The sequence below is a fragment of the Paramacrobiotus metropolitanus genome, unplaced genomic scaffold (genome assembly GCF_019649055.1).
Source record: "Paramacrobiotus metropolitanus isolate TYO unplaced genomic scaffold, Prichtersi_v1.0 Parri_scaffold0000004, whole genome shotgun sequence".
Classification (NCBI taxonomy): Eukaryota; Metazoa; Tardigrada; class Eutardigrada; order Parachela; family Macrobiotidae; genus Paramacrobiotus; species Paramacrobiotus metropolitanus.
Window position 1 is genome coordinate 2,064,659 of NW_026570224.1, and position 12,999 is coordinate 2,077,657.

General features: G+C 40.7%; 4 protein-coding genes across 4 annotated transcripts; 2 read left to right on the plus strand and 2 right to left on the minus strand.

Annotated features, from left to right (window-relative positions):
* The first annotated feature begins 1,494 nt into the window (after positions 1-1,494).
* On the plus strand, positions 1,495-4,664 carry LOC129600091 (pyruvate dehydrogenase [acetyl-transferring]-phosphatase 2, mitochondrial-like). Its single transcript, XM_055498487.1, has 3 exons — positions 1,495-2,446; positions 2,880-3,506; positions 3,978-4,664. The coding sequence occupies exons 1-3, from the start codon at positions 2,027-2,029 to the stop codon at positions 4,410-4,412; spliced, it is 1,482 nt and encodes a 493-aa protein (XP_055354462.1). The 5' UTR covers positions 1,495-2,026; the 3' UTR covers positions 4,413-4,664.
* On the minus strand, positions 4,362-7,805 carry LOC129600098 (transmembrane protein 231-like). Its single transcript, XM_055498500.1, has 6 exons — positions 7,548-7,805; positions 7,298-7,461; positions 7,105-7,233; positions 5,292-5,435; positions 5,063-5,144; positions 4,362-4,876 (listed from the first exon to the last, which is right to left on the minus strand). The coding sequence occupies exons 1-6, from the start codon at positions 7,684-7,686 to the stop codon at positions 4,578-4,580; spliced, it is 957 nt and encodes a 318-aa protein (XP_055354475.1). The 5' UTR covers positions 7,687-7,805; the 3' UTR covers positions 4,362-4,577.
* A 192-nt stretch (positions 7,806-7,997) lies between these two features.
* On the plus strand, positions 7,998-9,566 carry LOC129600330 (uncharacterized). Its single transcript, XM_055498815.1, has 2 exons — positions 7,998-8,298; positions 8,766-9,566. The coding sequence occupies exons 1-2, from the start codon at positions 8,175-8,177 to the stop codon at positions 9,407-9,409; spliced, it is 768 nt and encodes a 255-aa protein (XP_055354790.1). The 5' UTR covers positions 7,998-8,174; the 3' UTR covers positions 9,410-9,566.
* On the minus strand, positions 9,526-12,988 carry LOC129600321 (neuralized-like protein 2). Its single transcript, XM_055498807.1, has 5 exons — positions 12,370-12,988; positions 12,114-12,235; positions 11,198-11,444; positions 10,257-10,522; positions 9,526-10,130 (listed from the first exon to the last, which is right to left on the minus strand). Exons 1-5 carry the CDS (start codon positions 12,561-12,563, stop codon positions 9,982-9,984), a joined length of 978 nt encoding a protein of 325 aa, XP_055354782.1. The 5' UTR covers positions 12,564-12,988; the 3' UTR covers positions 9,526-9,981.
* Between the last annotated feature and the right edge of the window lie 11 nt (positions 12,989-12,999).

A 12,999-nucleotide genomic window follows, 5' to 3' on the forward strand; every position in this document is an offset into this window, starting at 1 on the left:
ATTTTTTAGTGCGAATGTCCGGCTTTCACATGGGATGTGTTCCTGTAGAGCAGATTTAAATGCTCGGACGGTTTGTGGGTCTGGCTTTGCAGGTGCGTTGGTATTTTCGGCCTCTTCTATATCTGTTGTCGGCATTAGCACGTGGTCTGTTTGCCCATTTTCCGTGTCCATAATACTATTTCCATAAAAACGGCGGTGAGAGGGCTGGCTATAGTAATTTCTTGGCCACCTTTCCAAAATTCACGTCGGTGATCGGCCACGCTTGCATAACTTCGTCTGGTAGAGGCTGGTTGCGCATTCTGTCTGCCGTATCCGGGTTCGCCGCCATTTGTAATTTGATGATTTCAGGTTCTTCGGTAAAGGCTTCTTTCCACGCCACCAGTTCGTTTACTGTTTCGAGCAATCCGTTAATTTTTTTAATCCTTCAATTTTGTCGTCGAGGGTCCCAACATCTGCTTTTGATCTAAATCGATTTGGTGAATGTGGCCTTCGTCTTCATCGATTTAGTAGGTCCGCGTCGCCGCCTGCTCGTATTTGGCGCTCATCGTCGAGTTCTTTCTTCAGTTTGCTGTTTTCCGATTCCAGAGAAGTCACCCGTGCCGACAACAACGAAGATTCCGCCACCAGTTTACGAATAACGGGGATGATGAGGTCGAATACGTTTTTGTTGCCAGATGTGGGAACGTATGTATGAGTTCCAAAGCGTTCATCCAGTTTGCCAAGCAAGTCGATCAGTGATTCCGACATGGCACCAGAATTCCGTGGGGATTTGGCTGGTAGATGTTCTCGACATTTCCCAGATCACGTATTACATATATTATACCATCGTACTATTAAAACACCAGCATTGTTTTAAAATCGGTTAAAAATAGTATGAGCTATGTTATAGTGATTTTTGGTGATTTTTTATGGCGTACCAAATACCTCACCCCCCGTAAACCTTAAAACTTAAAACTCAGAACACTAGAACGTAAAACACTAAACGTAAAACAATGTAAACACTAAAACAGTAAAACACTAAAACGTAAAAAACACGTAAAACACTAAAACCGTAAAACGTAAAACACTAAAACCGTAAAACGTAAAACACTAAAACCGTAAAACGTAAAACACGATACCGTAAAACTCAGAATCGTAAACCTCAGAACTCAGAATCATAGAACTTGAAACTGTAAAGTGTAAACCCTGAAACATGTTTTCGTGGACTTAGACAATTTTAAGCAAAAATAAACGGTAGTTCCACCAACGCCAATCCAATTCCGAAATCACCGCATAACTCCAATAATAAAGTAGAATTCCATTAATATTATTGGAATTGGCATTGTGGAATTGGAACTCTGAAAAGTGAAAAAATGTCTAAGTCCTAAAGTCCACGAAAACCACGATTTCATGTTTCAGGGTTTACAGTTTCAAGTTCTATGATTCTGAGTTCTGAGGTTTACGATTCTGAGTTTTACGGTATTGTGTTCAGTTTTACGGTCTTACGTTTAGTGTTTTACGTTTTACGTCATGTTTTTACGTTTTGTTGTTTTAGTGTTTTACATACGTTTTACGTTTTAGTGCTTTACGTTTTAGTGTTCTGAGTTTTAAGTTCTAAGGTTTACGGGGGGTGAGGTATTTGGTACGCCATAATTTTTGGTGTTGGGAAGAGTAAAAGAGGATTTTACGTCTTCCTGTTGTGTTCTCGTCCCGTATTTCCGGTAGATATAGCAGCAGGCACCTCACGTAGATCTCGGCCTGCATTGCAGCTCCCGTCAACTTTAATATTCCGTTGATCTGCGTTTTGCCTTCTTCAATTTCTCAGTTACTACTTCAAAGACTGATAGTTCATTATCTATTCTATTCAAAAAAGTATTTCGATAAATCTGACGTCGCTTCAGGATGGAGGATGTGATCCGCTAAGGCTAATGGACCAGTAAGGCGCCCGAGTTTTTCCACATTACTTACTTTCATTGTAAGAAGTGGATCAGTGATTGCTTTCAATGTAAGAAGCGCGGTTTTTTTGCATCTTAATTTTTATGCGAAAATGCTATTCACGTGGATAATTCCTGCGGGGAAACAGCTCCTGCGCACATCGTATTGTTACCGACGTTTGCATTTGCAAGTACCTGGAGGTGTACGCGCCAAGCTGACACTGCAGCAGATTAATCATATCCTGCGACTGCGGGAAGCCACATCGGCGGACACAGAATGTCCACCTCCCATTAAAACCTATGAAGCCTCACAGTTGGCTGCGAATTTTCCCATCGAGGATCGCTGCTTGGAAGCCAAATTATTACGCACTGGCGGGATGCTGTTCGCCGTGATTGATGGACACGGTGGTCCTGGTTGTGCGCAGGCTCTTAGTGAAAGACTAGCGGATTATGTCTCGGTGGCGCTGATGGATGCGGACTCTTTGCAGAGACTAGCTGGAGAAATCGACTCATCCGCCAATGCGAACTCTGAAGTATGGTCATCTTCCTGTGCTTATTCACAGTCTCAGGTTTCGATCTTTTGCCGATTTGCCCTACATTGTTATCCAAACTTCTAACTATTTATAAACCACTGACCGGAAGAATTTAGACCTAACACTTCCGTGCATAGTTTCTAATTTTTCTGTGATTCCTGCGAATACCGTCTCTTCTGGCTGGTTACCGGTATTCTTATTGCGAAACTGTTTTTTTTTTAAAAATGGGAAAAATTTTTTCAGGTTATGAAAATGCTGTTGATGCTAAATAAATAATTCGTGGTAAATAATGGTAGTACGAATGGTTTTTTTTTATTTTTATTCTGTTGTATGAAATTTATTATTTTTTGCTTTTTGATTCGAAGCATGTTTTCAGAACTTTTGGATTTTAAATCTGCTATGCATAAAGTATTTATTCGGTAAAATATTTCAGTTTCCCATCATCGTGAACAGAAAACTTCATCCTGGCGACTACATCATCCCCAGTCAGCGAAGTAATCACTACCGTTGGCTAGGGCGTTACGTTCGGGACCGGGTGCAGTCACCTCCAGCCGTCGTGGATATTCCTGCGCAGCTCAAAGATGCCTTCTTACGCCTGGACCAAGATATTTCCGCTTCTGGACTGGAGACCTTGGATGATAATGACGAAGTGGTTAAAAATGTCAGTTTGGAAAATCTTTCATGCTGTCTGAGTGGCGCTGTGGTCAGTATGGCGTATGTCAACGATTGCGATCTGTACATGGCCAGTACCGGCGATGCCATGGGCATTATAGCCAGTATTGATGAGGAGGGAATTTGGAGTTCGCAAGTCTTGACGGCTCAGCATACTCATAAAAACGCCCAAGAACTTCAGCGACTATACGAGCAACATCCGGGCGAAGAAAGCGGTGTCGTGGTTGCGGAGAGATTGTTGGGGCAGTTGTATCCGTTGAGGGCTTTTGGGGATTGTCAGTATAAATGGCCTGCGGAGCAGTTGAAAGCCATTTTGAAGCACCATATGCTGATGCACATGTTTCCCCAGAATTACCATACACCCCCATATTTAACTGCTGAACCGGAGGTGAGGGACATTGTACAAATGCTTTGAGCATTCTGTTAAGTACATTTCATTGTCATTTTGTAATTTTAATGGTTTTGATTTGTTTCTTACGTTGTTTAATGTTTGCAAAACTCTATTTAACGTTCAAGTTCGCTATAGATAAAATCACGTTTTGCATTCTGTGAACAACCAGCCGAAAAAGCGGCCTGATCCTATTAAAATAGAGATTATTAATTTGATTTACATTAGCGGAAGCTGGGGCAGGCACTACTCTAGCATGGTAGCCGTTTCGGAATTCGTTGGCGTAGATGCTCCATTGCCGCAGCTGATCTGTTTCCATGGGTATTTTTATTATTACTTAATTTTTTCCGTTTTATTTACATTTCAGTTTTGTTCCTTTAAATTCCTTTGAATTAAGAGCATATGGTTCAGACCGGCTATTGGTATGTACAGCAATTAGCGAAACGACAATATGTAGGTGTGATTTTTTAGATAACTTATCACCGCCTGCACGCAAATAACCGGTTTATTCTTCTGTCATCCGATGGGCTGTTTGACTTCCTGAACGACGAGAGCGCAACGAAGTTGGTAACAGAACACATGAGTGGACGCCGAGCACTGCAGCCTTTCAGTGTTCCCCCCAACTCTGGTGCCACTCTGGCCGAACTGAACCTTCGTCTGAAGAAGCGCATGATTGCTCAATCCAAGAAACCCGATGACGCAAACGTGGCTACCCACGTTATTCGCCATGCTTTGGGTCGGTCCGAGACGGGTTTGGATATGAACAAGCTCTCCCGCACACTGAGTGCCAGTGTAGAGGAAGCGCGTTATCAAAGAGATGATATGACCGTACAGATTGCGTTCTTCGACAAAGATTATCTGCGTTTATTTTCCCCAATGGAAACCGGGAACAGATCAAAAGAGTGAATTCGCGACAACACAACTGTGATATTTAAACACAACTATTGTAGAGATACTAACCCAACAGACACTGAGATCGAAATCTGAGATCGAACGAGACCAGACTTATGCCAGACCAGGAGATCGGAGACGTAACTGATAATGCCTACGTTTTATCTTTTTATGTATAATTTACAGTTGGTGTGATCTTTCTGTGGTGCTGTAAGCTTTCATGGTGTACTTCTCCGGGTGGCGAATGGTAGGAATTAAACCATAGGAAAATAAGTATCGTGCGAAGAGACAGGCCGCGAGCCAGAAAGGCAACAACCAGAATACATAAAATGATCCGGCTGTGGAGAGGCGGTGCAAAATTGTCGTGGAAAACCAGATGGGAGTGACCGGAAACGATAAACTGATCTCCGCACGAAAACCGCTGCCTGAACCGGCACCACTTATCCATACTGACTGCACGGGGTCAATTCCAACAGAAACTACGACAACAAACCATGTCATGAATTCGAAAAACAGCTTTTAGGGCCATTTACAGAAATAACCTAACATGAGTAACAGAGATCGAACACAAAATTTAATACCGACTGCCAGCACAATGAAACATGAGTACCGCTACTGAGTACCCTCATTAAGTTAATGACAAACGGTAATCAGGGTTTTATCACCATTAGTTTTTCCCACAGTCCTCAGCAAAACCGGGATAGAATAATCCTCGATATCATTAGAGGAAAAATCAAGCGCCGGAACCTAAGTGGACAAAAGCCGTCAAACAGCTGAGAATCAGCAGCATTTAGACAGAATAGCATTTTAACTTCGTAGTTCGTACCAGTAGAATAATCCTCGATATCATTAGAGGATTATTCTACTGGTACTTCGTACTACATTAGTTCGTACCAGTAGAGTTTTGTCAATGATTCCTTGTGTAATCGGCACACGCTGGTTTAACCGTACACTCGCGTCTGCAAAAAATGTGACTCCCGGAGAAATGGCCGAATGATGAACATTTGCTATCGTGGCCATTTCGAAGTCCGTGCGCTTCTACAAGGGGTAATTAAATTCAACTACAATTCTACAAATAACCAGAAGTTGAATATAGATTCGCGACACTCAGTTGTCCATCATTTTTGCTGTATAATAGTACTAGAAGTGCTTTCTTTATTACTATATAGTTATTTTGTTTAGTTATTTTAGCTGTCTCCAGTAAAAACTGTCTCCAGTAAAATAATTCAGCTGGCCAGATTAAGTAAGTGCAATACGCTACTTGACACATAAGAGGAGTGTAATAAAACTGTGTACGAATTCCGTACCACGTAATCACGTAGCATGTGTGACAGAAAAATGGAGAAAAAGATATTTAGTCCTAGAAGGGTAGAGCCTCCGTGCAAAGCTTTGAACATTGTAATTTACGATTAGTGTTAATTACATACCGGGTGGCTGAACAAAATGGCGGTCTCATTTGAACCGTCGCACTGGGTCCGTCAAATGTTCGATTGCCATAATCTTAATTTCATTCGAAAGAGCAAAGTCTACCGCATACAAAAATTAAACTCGGATTACATAAGGCAGAGGTTTAATTTTATCTTGAATTATTTTTAAAAATTTGGCAGGTTTTAATGATGTCCTGAAAACGGAAATCTGAAATTACCTTATTATAAAATAAAAATTGCTGTTGTTCAGCAAAGAGCCGTAATGTAACTTACGTTGCTGTTTCGGGTTGAGGGGTGGTCTCTAGTTTTTTTTATGTAAAGAACTGTTGTATTCTAGTAACCATGTTTGGCCAATACACGGAATGGCGGCGATTAGGCATGGGACAATTTTCATGAAATTCGTAAGCAGGGATTTTGGTAGTAAATTTCTGGCCAACCCTTCAGAAGTTTATCAGGTTCAACAGTGCATCTGCACGCGCAATACATTAGCTACTGTAAAAAGCTAAAACCGGCATTTTTTGGTGCAGTCCTTATTGCGGCCAAAATTTAGATTAAAATACTCTTAAAATAAATTAAAAAACCAGCATTTTTTCGGAAAGTTACAAACTGTCCTGACTGCATAACTCTTCCTGGGAAAGCACGATGTCTACAACTTTTTTTATAATCAAAGTAGACGTCGTGCTCTAGATAAAACACTGAAGATTTTTCAAAAAGTACTTACGAGAAGGCAGTGCTACGAGATTCTGGGTTTTGAAACCTGGGACGCAAAAAATTTTCACCCGATTTCAAATGGCTCCAGAGCAAGTGAGCACGACTAAACATTTTTAGGAACGCTTTGCTGATTTTTGTAGTTGAATGAATTCTCTATCGAATGAACTTAAGCAGTTCGCGGTGCGAAAACTGCCCCGCAAGAGACAAACGAAAATCCGAGACCGCCATTTTTTTCAGCCACCCGGTAGAAACCTACCATCCTGCGTCAATATTATCGTTTTCAAAATTCAACGTCCTGACAATAAGCAGCTGCACCTCTGTGGGTATTTCTTTAATTAATAATCACGAAATAATTACAGCCTTGACACTCAGAAATTCAGAATAGCAGTGCACAAATTTACATACTGAAAACTTACGTACTGAAAAAATTTAAAATACTCGTATTCACTATTAGTACTGTATTGCCAAGAAATGCTGTTTTCTTTGAGGGGTAGAAATTTGAAAGTATTCTTGTCTATTCTGCAACAATTCAAACTTAGTATTATTATTAAATGCAGATATTTTCTTACTTGTAAACCCAGTGTAAGAAATATTAGGAATGTTATTCCAAAAACTTGCTCGTTAGGCTGCAAAGGCATATCCAGGGAAATCAACAGCCGCTCAGGAATGCGATCCCCATTGTCGTCTTCCTCTTTTGTCTACGACGAGGAATTGCATTTTAAGCTATCTTCTGGGAGTGTTCTACTACACCAGCAAATGTACTTTTAAAATAGCTGCGCGGTACGTTTGTTGTTGCAAGGAATTAAGCGCGGGCAAAGTGCTCCATGTCAAAGAGTCTCCATTTCCCAGTTGCAAATTCACAAGAGCTATCTGTTGGTACTGCACACGAGGTTGCTCGTAATCTGTTGTATAAAGAGGCCAGGAATCTGAAAAATCATACGATAAAAGCTTCAAACAAACGTAGAAACGCTCGCGTGATAAAACACATGCAAATAACTCATTTTAAACTTACCTGGATTAACAGCGACCAAAACGATCGGAACACCAATGGTTATCACAAATAGGACCAGCTGAACGAAGAAAGCCAGGGATACTGGGTTGGCTTTAAAATATTGTGAATGAGGCTTCTCATAAACCGTCACAAAACCCATTATTGTACGAAGCCGACAATCGGCAAAACAAACGTCATCAAATATTGGCGTGTCCTAGAGGATAAGATGGTGTGAATGTGAAAAGTATCCCAGTAAGGTGAGGTAGTATCGGATAACAGAAAAACTGGACATTTTTCAACAAAATGAAGTTATCAAACAGCACTTGTGCAGAAATGGTTAACCGGGCGGTTGCCATGTTCACAAAAAACAGGTTCTGTCACCGCACTGACGCGCACCGGCTGTATGAGCATCAGCGGGTTGCGAAATCTGTGAGGCTCATGAGTGCAGCGCAAGCTATTAATGAACGAAGTGACTGAAGTCTTCTAGTTTTTTACTACACATTATGAAAGTTTAAGTTTTCTTTTTAATTCGCGGTTTATGGTTTTTGAAATCAGTAAATGCAGGTTTTAGAATACGAAAATTGTAGGGAACATGACCGTATTCGTTAGTGGGAACGCCACACTGTATTGACTTAGAAGATATTGAGCATGACGGATAAAGAGAATGGCGAACGGCAGACTGAAATCAAGAACTCGAGCAAGAAAGTTGGGCTGTGTATCAAACGGACGGCTGGTATTGTGAAAATCCTCGAGAAGGAATGGGAAACTTTAGGTAAGCGAAAGACTGACCGATTCTATTAGGATTTCGCGACACATTTAGTAGATTATTGAGAGAACTAGGTATGATCGGGATAGAATCCATCCACGTATGCACGCCGTATACGATAAAACAAATGCAGGGAAAGCTTTCGTTCCATCTATCCATCGATAAATGGGAGGGAAAGGTTTCCTGCATTCGTATTATCGTATGCGACGTGTAGCCGCCTTTGATATCGCGATTTCAATTATACGGAGTACGGATCCTGCTGATTACTTGGTTTGTACTTGGTTGTCGCTAGTACCCGTAACAAAAGACGGTCAGTAGTCGTTGCAGTGTTCTTTGAACTTTTTTTGGCAGTATGTATTTGGTTGGTGGAGGTTTCTTTAAATTTACCGCTGTTACAAACTGACATGTAGTGCTTTTAAATCATGCTTCAAATACAATAAATAAATTAGATTGTAATAAGCTTATAATTTTAGCTCCTGGATTGATTGCGGAACTGTTGATCCACAGAAAGCTGCTCGTTAGAATCCAACATCAATTTCGCTCGAGTAAACTGGTCCAATTCTGTCAAAGAATCCAGTCATGTAGACGCCGATTGTACAGCTTAAAAGCACTTAATCTGCGAGAAATTACCAAAGGCCGCACGTTTAACGACGGTATGGCGGCGCTTATCCAAAACTTATCCGATCTGTGTTCGCTGCTCTCGCAGCTGGTCTCTTACGCAGCAATGTGCGCCACCGTCTCCACACAGTGTCTGGCACAGGAGCACTATTTTTTCTTTGGGTCGGATGTATCCATCCTGGCTGCTACATCGCGCATATGGATAATGGCACAAGCTATGCTGAAGAAAGTTCAGACTGGTCTCGCGGATATTCGGCAGTGTTTGCGGGAGTTCTCCTGTGTCCACAAAGTGAAGAATGCCCAGTGCGTTGAAACAGCATCGCCGGAAACTGGTTCGCGTTGGGATAAATCAACAGTGAATAGTGGTGTGATAGACAAATGTTTGTCGAGGAGAAAAAGAAAAATGATGAAGAATACTGTGCCGCCACAGATGCAATCTGTTGATCGATCTCTTTCGACGACATCTCTAGGCGTTTTGAAACGGTTTGCTGTCGCGTGAAAGTTTCAGTGGAAATGTTTTTGGTTTTAGCTAATTCTGGTGTACGAGATGTTATGGAAAAGATTTGATTTGCTTTTTCGTTTTTATAACTTATTCGCGATGTTACTCTGAGCTAATTTATTTCAGCCATTTTTATTGGAATGAAATTAATGAATGACGTCTGAAGTTGATTAGCATTTCAAAGTAAATTCATACAGTCAAAAAAATGTACAAATAAAATTACTAAAACATGTCAAATCGAGAAATATCGCGCATCAGAATCAAGCATAATAGATTTCAAGAAACGCGTGCCAGAGCAACGCGCGGCAGTGTCATCAGTTGGTCGCAGTCGAGATTGCAGTTAGCATACATGATAAAACTTTGTAAAAGCAGTTTCTAAAATTCACTTATTGGAATTATTAAAAATGTTCTAACCGGGAAAATTAAAACACAGTTCACAATTCACAGTTAAAAAACATGCCGACAAAAAGAAAGCACTCAGCAATCAGCAGTGAAAATAAAAGCAAAAGAATACTTATAATACCGTGCAAAAGCGGAAAGCCACAGCAAACAACCGCGCATCAGTCAGCATGTCACTCATCCGACATCCGTGTAAACGGGTCTCTACTTTGTTTCGTTGAAAACTGAAGATAGCGAATCAGGCGGTCTGGAAGCGGTAGTTTGTCCACTTTTTGTGCTCGTCCCAGGATAACATCACGTGCAGCTGACTGCAGAGACGCCACTACAAAATCAGCGAAAAGTTTATTGGCACAATCGCTGGGGTATCAAAAGTGTGCACCACTTATTATAATATCACGAAAGTTTCTATCGCTCCAAAAAAGCACAAAAATAATAAAATGCTCTGTACCTTCATAAAGCGGCACTATGCGAACTGTCTTAGTGCATCCATACACGTCACAGACGACATACAGCGGTTTGCCCGCTAATTCAAACGGAAACGGCCCTCTACATTCGCCATTGACGAGGAAGTAAAGGAGGGCATACTCATCGTACTCCTTGGTATAAAAAATTCCCACACGACTGCCTTCACACACAGACGTCTCATCGTTATCTGGCACGGGAACTGGGCTGGGAAGGTTATCGATTAAACGTGCTTGAAATTCGTCGTTGTAACTACAAGGCAGAAAATGGGATATTCATTTAACTTTCAGCCGTCTGGAAAGCTAAGCTGTCCAGGGGCCCGACGAAACTGATCGTGACACGAATCCTATCGTTATCCAGACGGTCGACGTCAGCGCTCATGATAATAACTTCCGATTAATGTTCCCATTAAGCGGCCATAAGCCACTCGCTGACGTATTTTTCACTTAAGACTCTCGAGCGATTAATCACAAGTACTGTACCAAAAATAGTACACTAGGAAAAATTGGCAGTAAATACGGTCTGAAATATTCAAACAAGTGACATGAATGGCTCAGTAATGACACTAAACCCTGCTCTTTCCCAAATATCTCACGCATGAAAAGTGCAAGCAAGCGACAAAATTTCTTTTACTTTAAATTTTAGGAAATATTCACAGAAAAAAACCTTAGAAACGTACCCTGAATAAAACTGTCCATAAAGTATGACCCACATAACACACTAGTAAAATCGATAAAACCAGGAGCGCAAATAATGACTCAATCAATGTACAATGTGCCAGTCACCGAATAGCAGTTCTAATGCCGGCTAGCAACAAAGTAATTTTGATCAAAATTAGCAGTAAGTTTACTTAGAGTGTCCATATAATGCCTAATATCAAAAATTATATACCAAGCGCAGGCTTTTTACATTAATGGTAAGTTTCACCTGTTTTTCCTGGAGCGCACGGGTGGCTTGTCAAAGTTGAATGATTGGCGCGGTTGCAGCGCTTGTAAGTTCAAATGAGCCCCCAGTGGACCACTTTGCAGCAGCTGGTGTAGCTTGCTTTGTGGAAGTATTAAATTATCTAGCATGTCGTCCACTTCGGAGCGATCGAAAGTGTATACCCAGGAAGATCCTTCAGTAGCCAGATCCGGAAGTGCAAATAAAGGAAGTCTTTCAAGCTCCAGTGGATCTGCAATAAAAAATCGCGATGATCAGCTCTATCGATACGGTTCTGCTCTCTCAATAATAAATGATATGTAAATTTTGCAACAAATTCAAGACAATATCAACTGTCTCGAGTACGACAGATCAATCGTAGTTTTTAACAAGTAATAATATTTCGCAGCAGGTGCCAATCAAAATTCTGCGGAATGCTCATTACTAACTGTAAAGTGTAAACTCAGTAACCAAAAGCTAACATGCTATCAACTGGTCAGATCATGCAGTATTCTGTTTTTTATTCAAAATGTTCAGTTATTTGCTCAATAATACAGTTAGCGCGAAATTACTACCACCATGTTTAGTTAAATAATTACGTGCAACTCGACGGCTGAAATACATACATACATAAATCATTACGTACAACAATACATACATAAATCATAAATGCAGCTTTTAATGATCAGAAGCTGCATTTACACTTTGTATTAAGTTTACAGAAGCTGCATTTACTGAGTTACAGATGCATAGTGTTATGTTTGTATTACGTGTTCACTAACATAACCTAAATACAAAAAACTATCCGGTCAAACTAAATAAAACCGCAGAATCTTAACCGAAACTTCTTTGGTAGTCAAATAACTTTGGTAGATTTCCGCAGTAGTCAAATAATTAAGAAATGAACTATGATTAAACACACCTCCTTGAGTGATTCCGATACGTAAACTACCGCTCCAGCCCAGATCCATTTTCGTTATCTCCACTAAAAAAAGTTCATTGGCCTCCAGAGGTTCGGCACTAAAAGTCAATCCTCCGGCAAAGCTGCAACATTATACAATATCAAGAATATGATTAAGCGACACTAAAAAAATTGCCAAACAAAAACAAATTAAATTATATTTTAAAACTCTTACCGCACATCACATGCGAAAAACATTCGTCAGGAAATTTCGTACCTGGAAGTTCGTATTGCAACCGTACATTCTTCCGCCAGCTGTATATTCGAACCTTTTCGGGTGTGGAAACGATGTCGAAGAGTTAAACGCTGCATTATATGCAATGTTTTAAAGATATATAGATATATGGAATGAGGTAATGAGGTATACGTAACAAGCCAAATTAGTGGGTTGCAGCGTATTCCGAACTGCATCCGAGCAAAAGAGGTGCACAACAGCGAAAATAACGCACTAATTGTTCCCAGTAAGTAAGTAACAAGCGGCACCGAAGTCAAAAAGGATAATCGAATGCCAGGATTTGCCGCGAAATAATGCGGGAAAATGTTGACATATGGTTAATAATCATAAACATCTTATTAGGGCATTGGAGAAGAGCGATTTCCTGCTTCGTCGAGCAACCGTGCAAGCCGAGAACCGAAGCTGCTACCGATAAGCTCAGGTCTGAACACCTTCTCAAAAGACAAGAGGAAGAGTTTTCTGAAACAGAACTTCTGCACAAGCATACAGCATAAGCATAAAATATTGTGTGATGCAACTAAAGGGTACGCAAAAGCGCGAGCAACAGCTGCAAAAAAAATTAAATGCAGACGAAAAAGGAAATCAAAAATGCTGCTTTTGTTATTTTATATG

What these genes read in the sequence shown, in the direction of transcription:
- LOC129600091 (XM_055498487.1), top strand. Translation starts at nt 2,027, where the DNA reads ATGCTATTCACGTGGATAATTCCTGCGGGGAAACAGCTCCTGCGCACA. An exon ending in CCGCCAATGCGAACTCTGAA is followed by an intron (nt 2,447 to 2,879) that starts GTATGGTCATCT and finishes AAAATATTTCAG; the next exon opens with TTTCCCATCATCGTGAACAG. An exon ending in ATTTAACTGCTGAACCGGAG is followed by an intron (nt 3,507 to 3,977) that starts GTGAGGGACATT and finishes GTGATTTTTTAG; the next exon opens with ATAACTTATCACCGCCTGCA.
- LOC129600098 (XM_055498500.1), bottom strand. Translation starts at nt 7,686, where the DNA reads ATGGGTTTTGTGACGGTTTATGAGAAGCCTCATTCACAATATTTTAAA. An exon ending in TTCTTACACTGGGTTTACAA is followed by an intron (nt 5,436 to 7,104) that starts GTAAGAAAATAT and finishes TACCCCTTGTAG; the next exon opens with AAGCGCACGGACTTCGAAAT. An exon ending in GACTGTGGGAAAAACTAATG is followed by an intron (nt 4,877 to 5,062) that starts GTGATAAAACCC and finishes TTGTTGTCGTAG; the next exon opens with TTTCTGTTGGAATTGACCCC.
- LOC129600330 (XM_055498815.1), top strand. Translation starts at nt 8,175, where the DNA reads ATGACGGATAAAGAGAATGGCGAACGGCAGACTGAAATCAAGAACTCG. An exon ending in GAAGGAATGGGAAACTTTAG is followed by an intron (nt 8,299 to 8,765) that starts GTAAGCGAAAGA and finishes TTATAATTTTAG; the next exon opens with CTCCTGGATTGATTGCGGAA.
- LOC129600321 (XM_055498807.1), bottom strand. Translation starts at nt 12,563, where the DNA reads ATGCAGTTCGGAATACGCTGCAACCCACTAATTTGGCTTGTTACGTAT. An exon ending in GTTGCAATACGAACTTCCAG is followed by an intron (nt 12,236 to 12,369) that starts GTACGAAATTTC and finishes ATAATGTTGCAG; the next exon opens with CTTTGCCGGAGGATTGACTT. An exon ending in TATCGGAATCACTCAAGGAG is followed by an intron (nt 11,445 to 12,113) that starts GTGTGTTTAATC and finishes TTTTTATTGCAG; the next exon opens with ATCCACTGGAGCTTGAAAGA.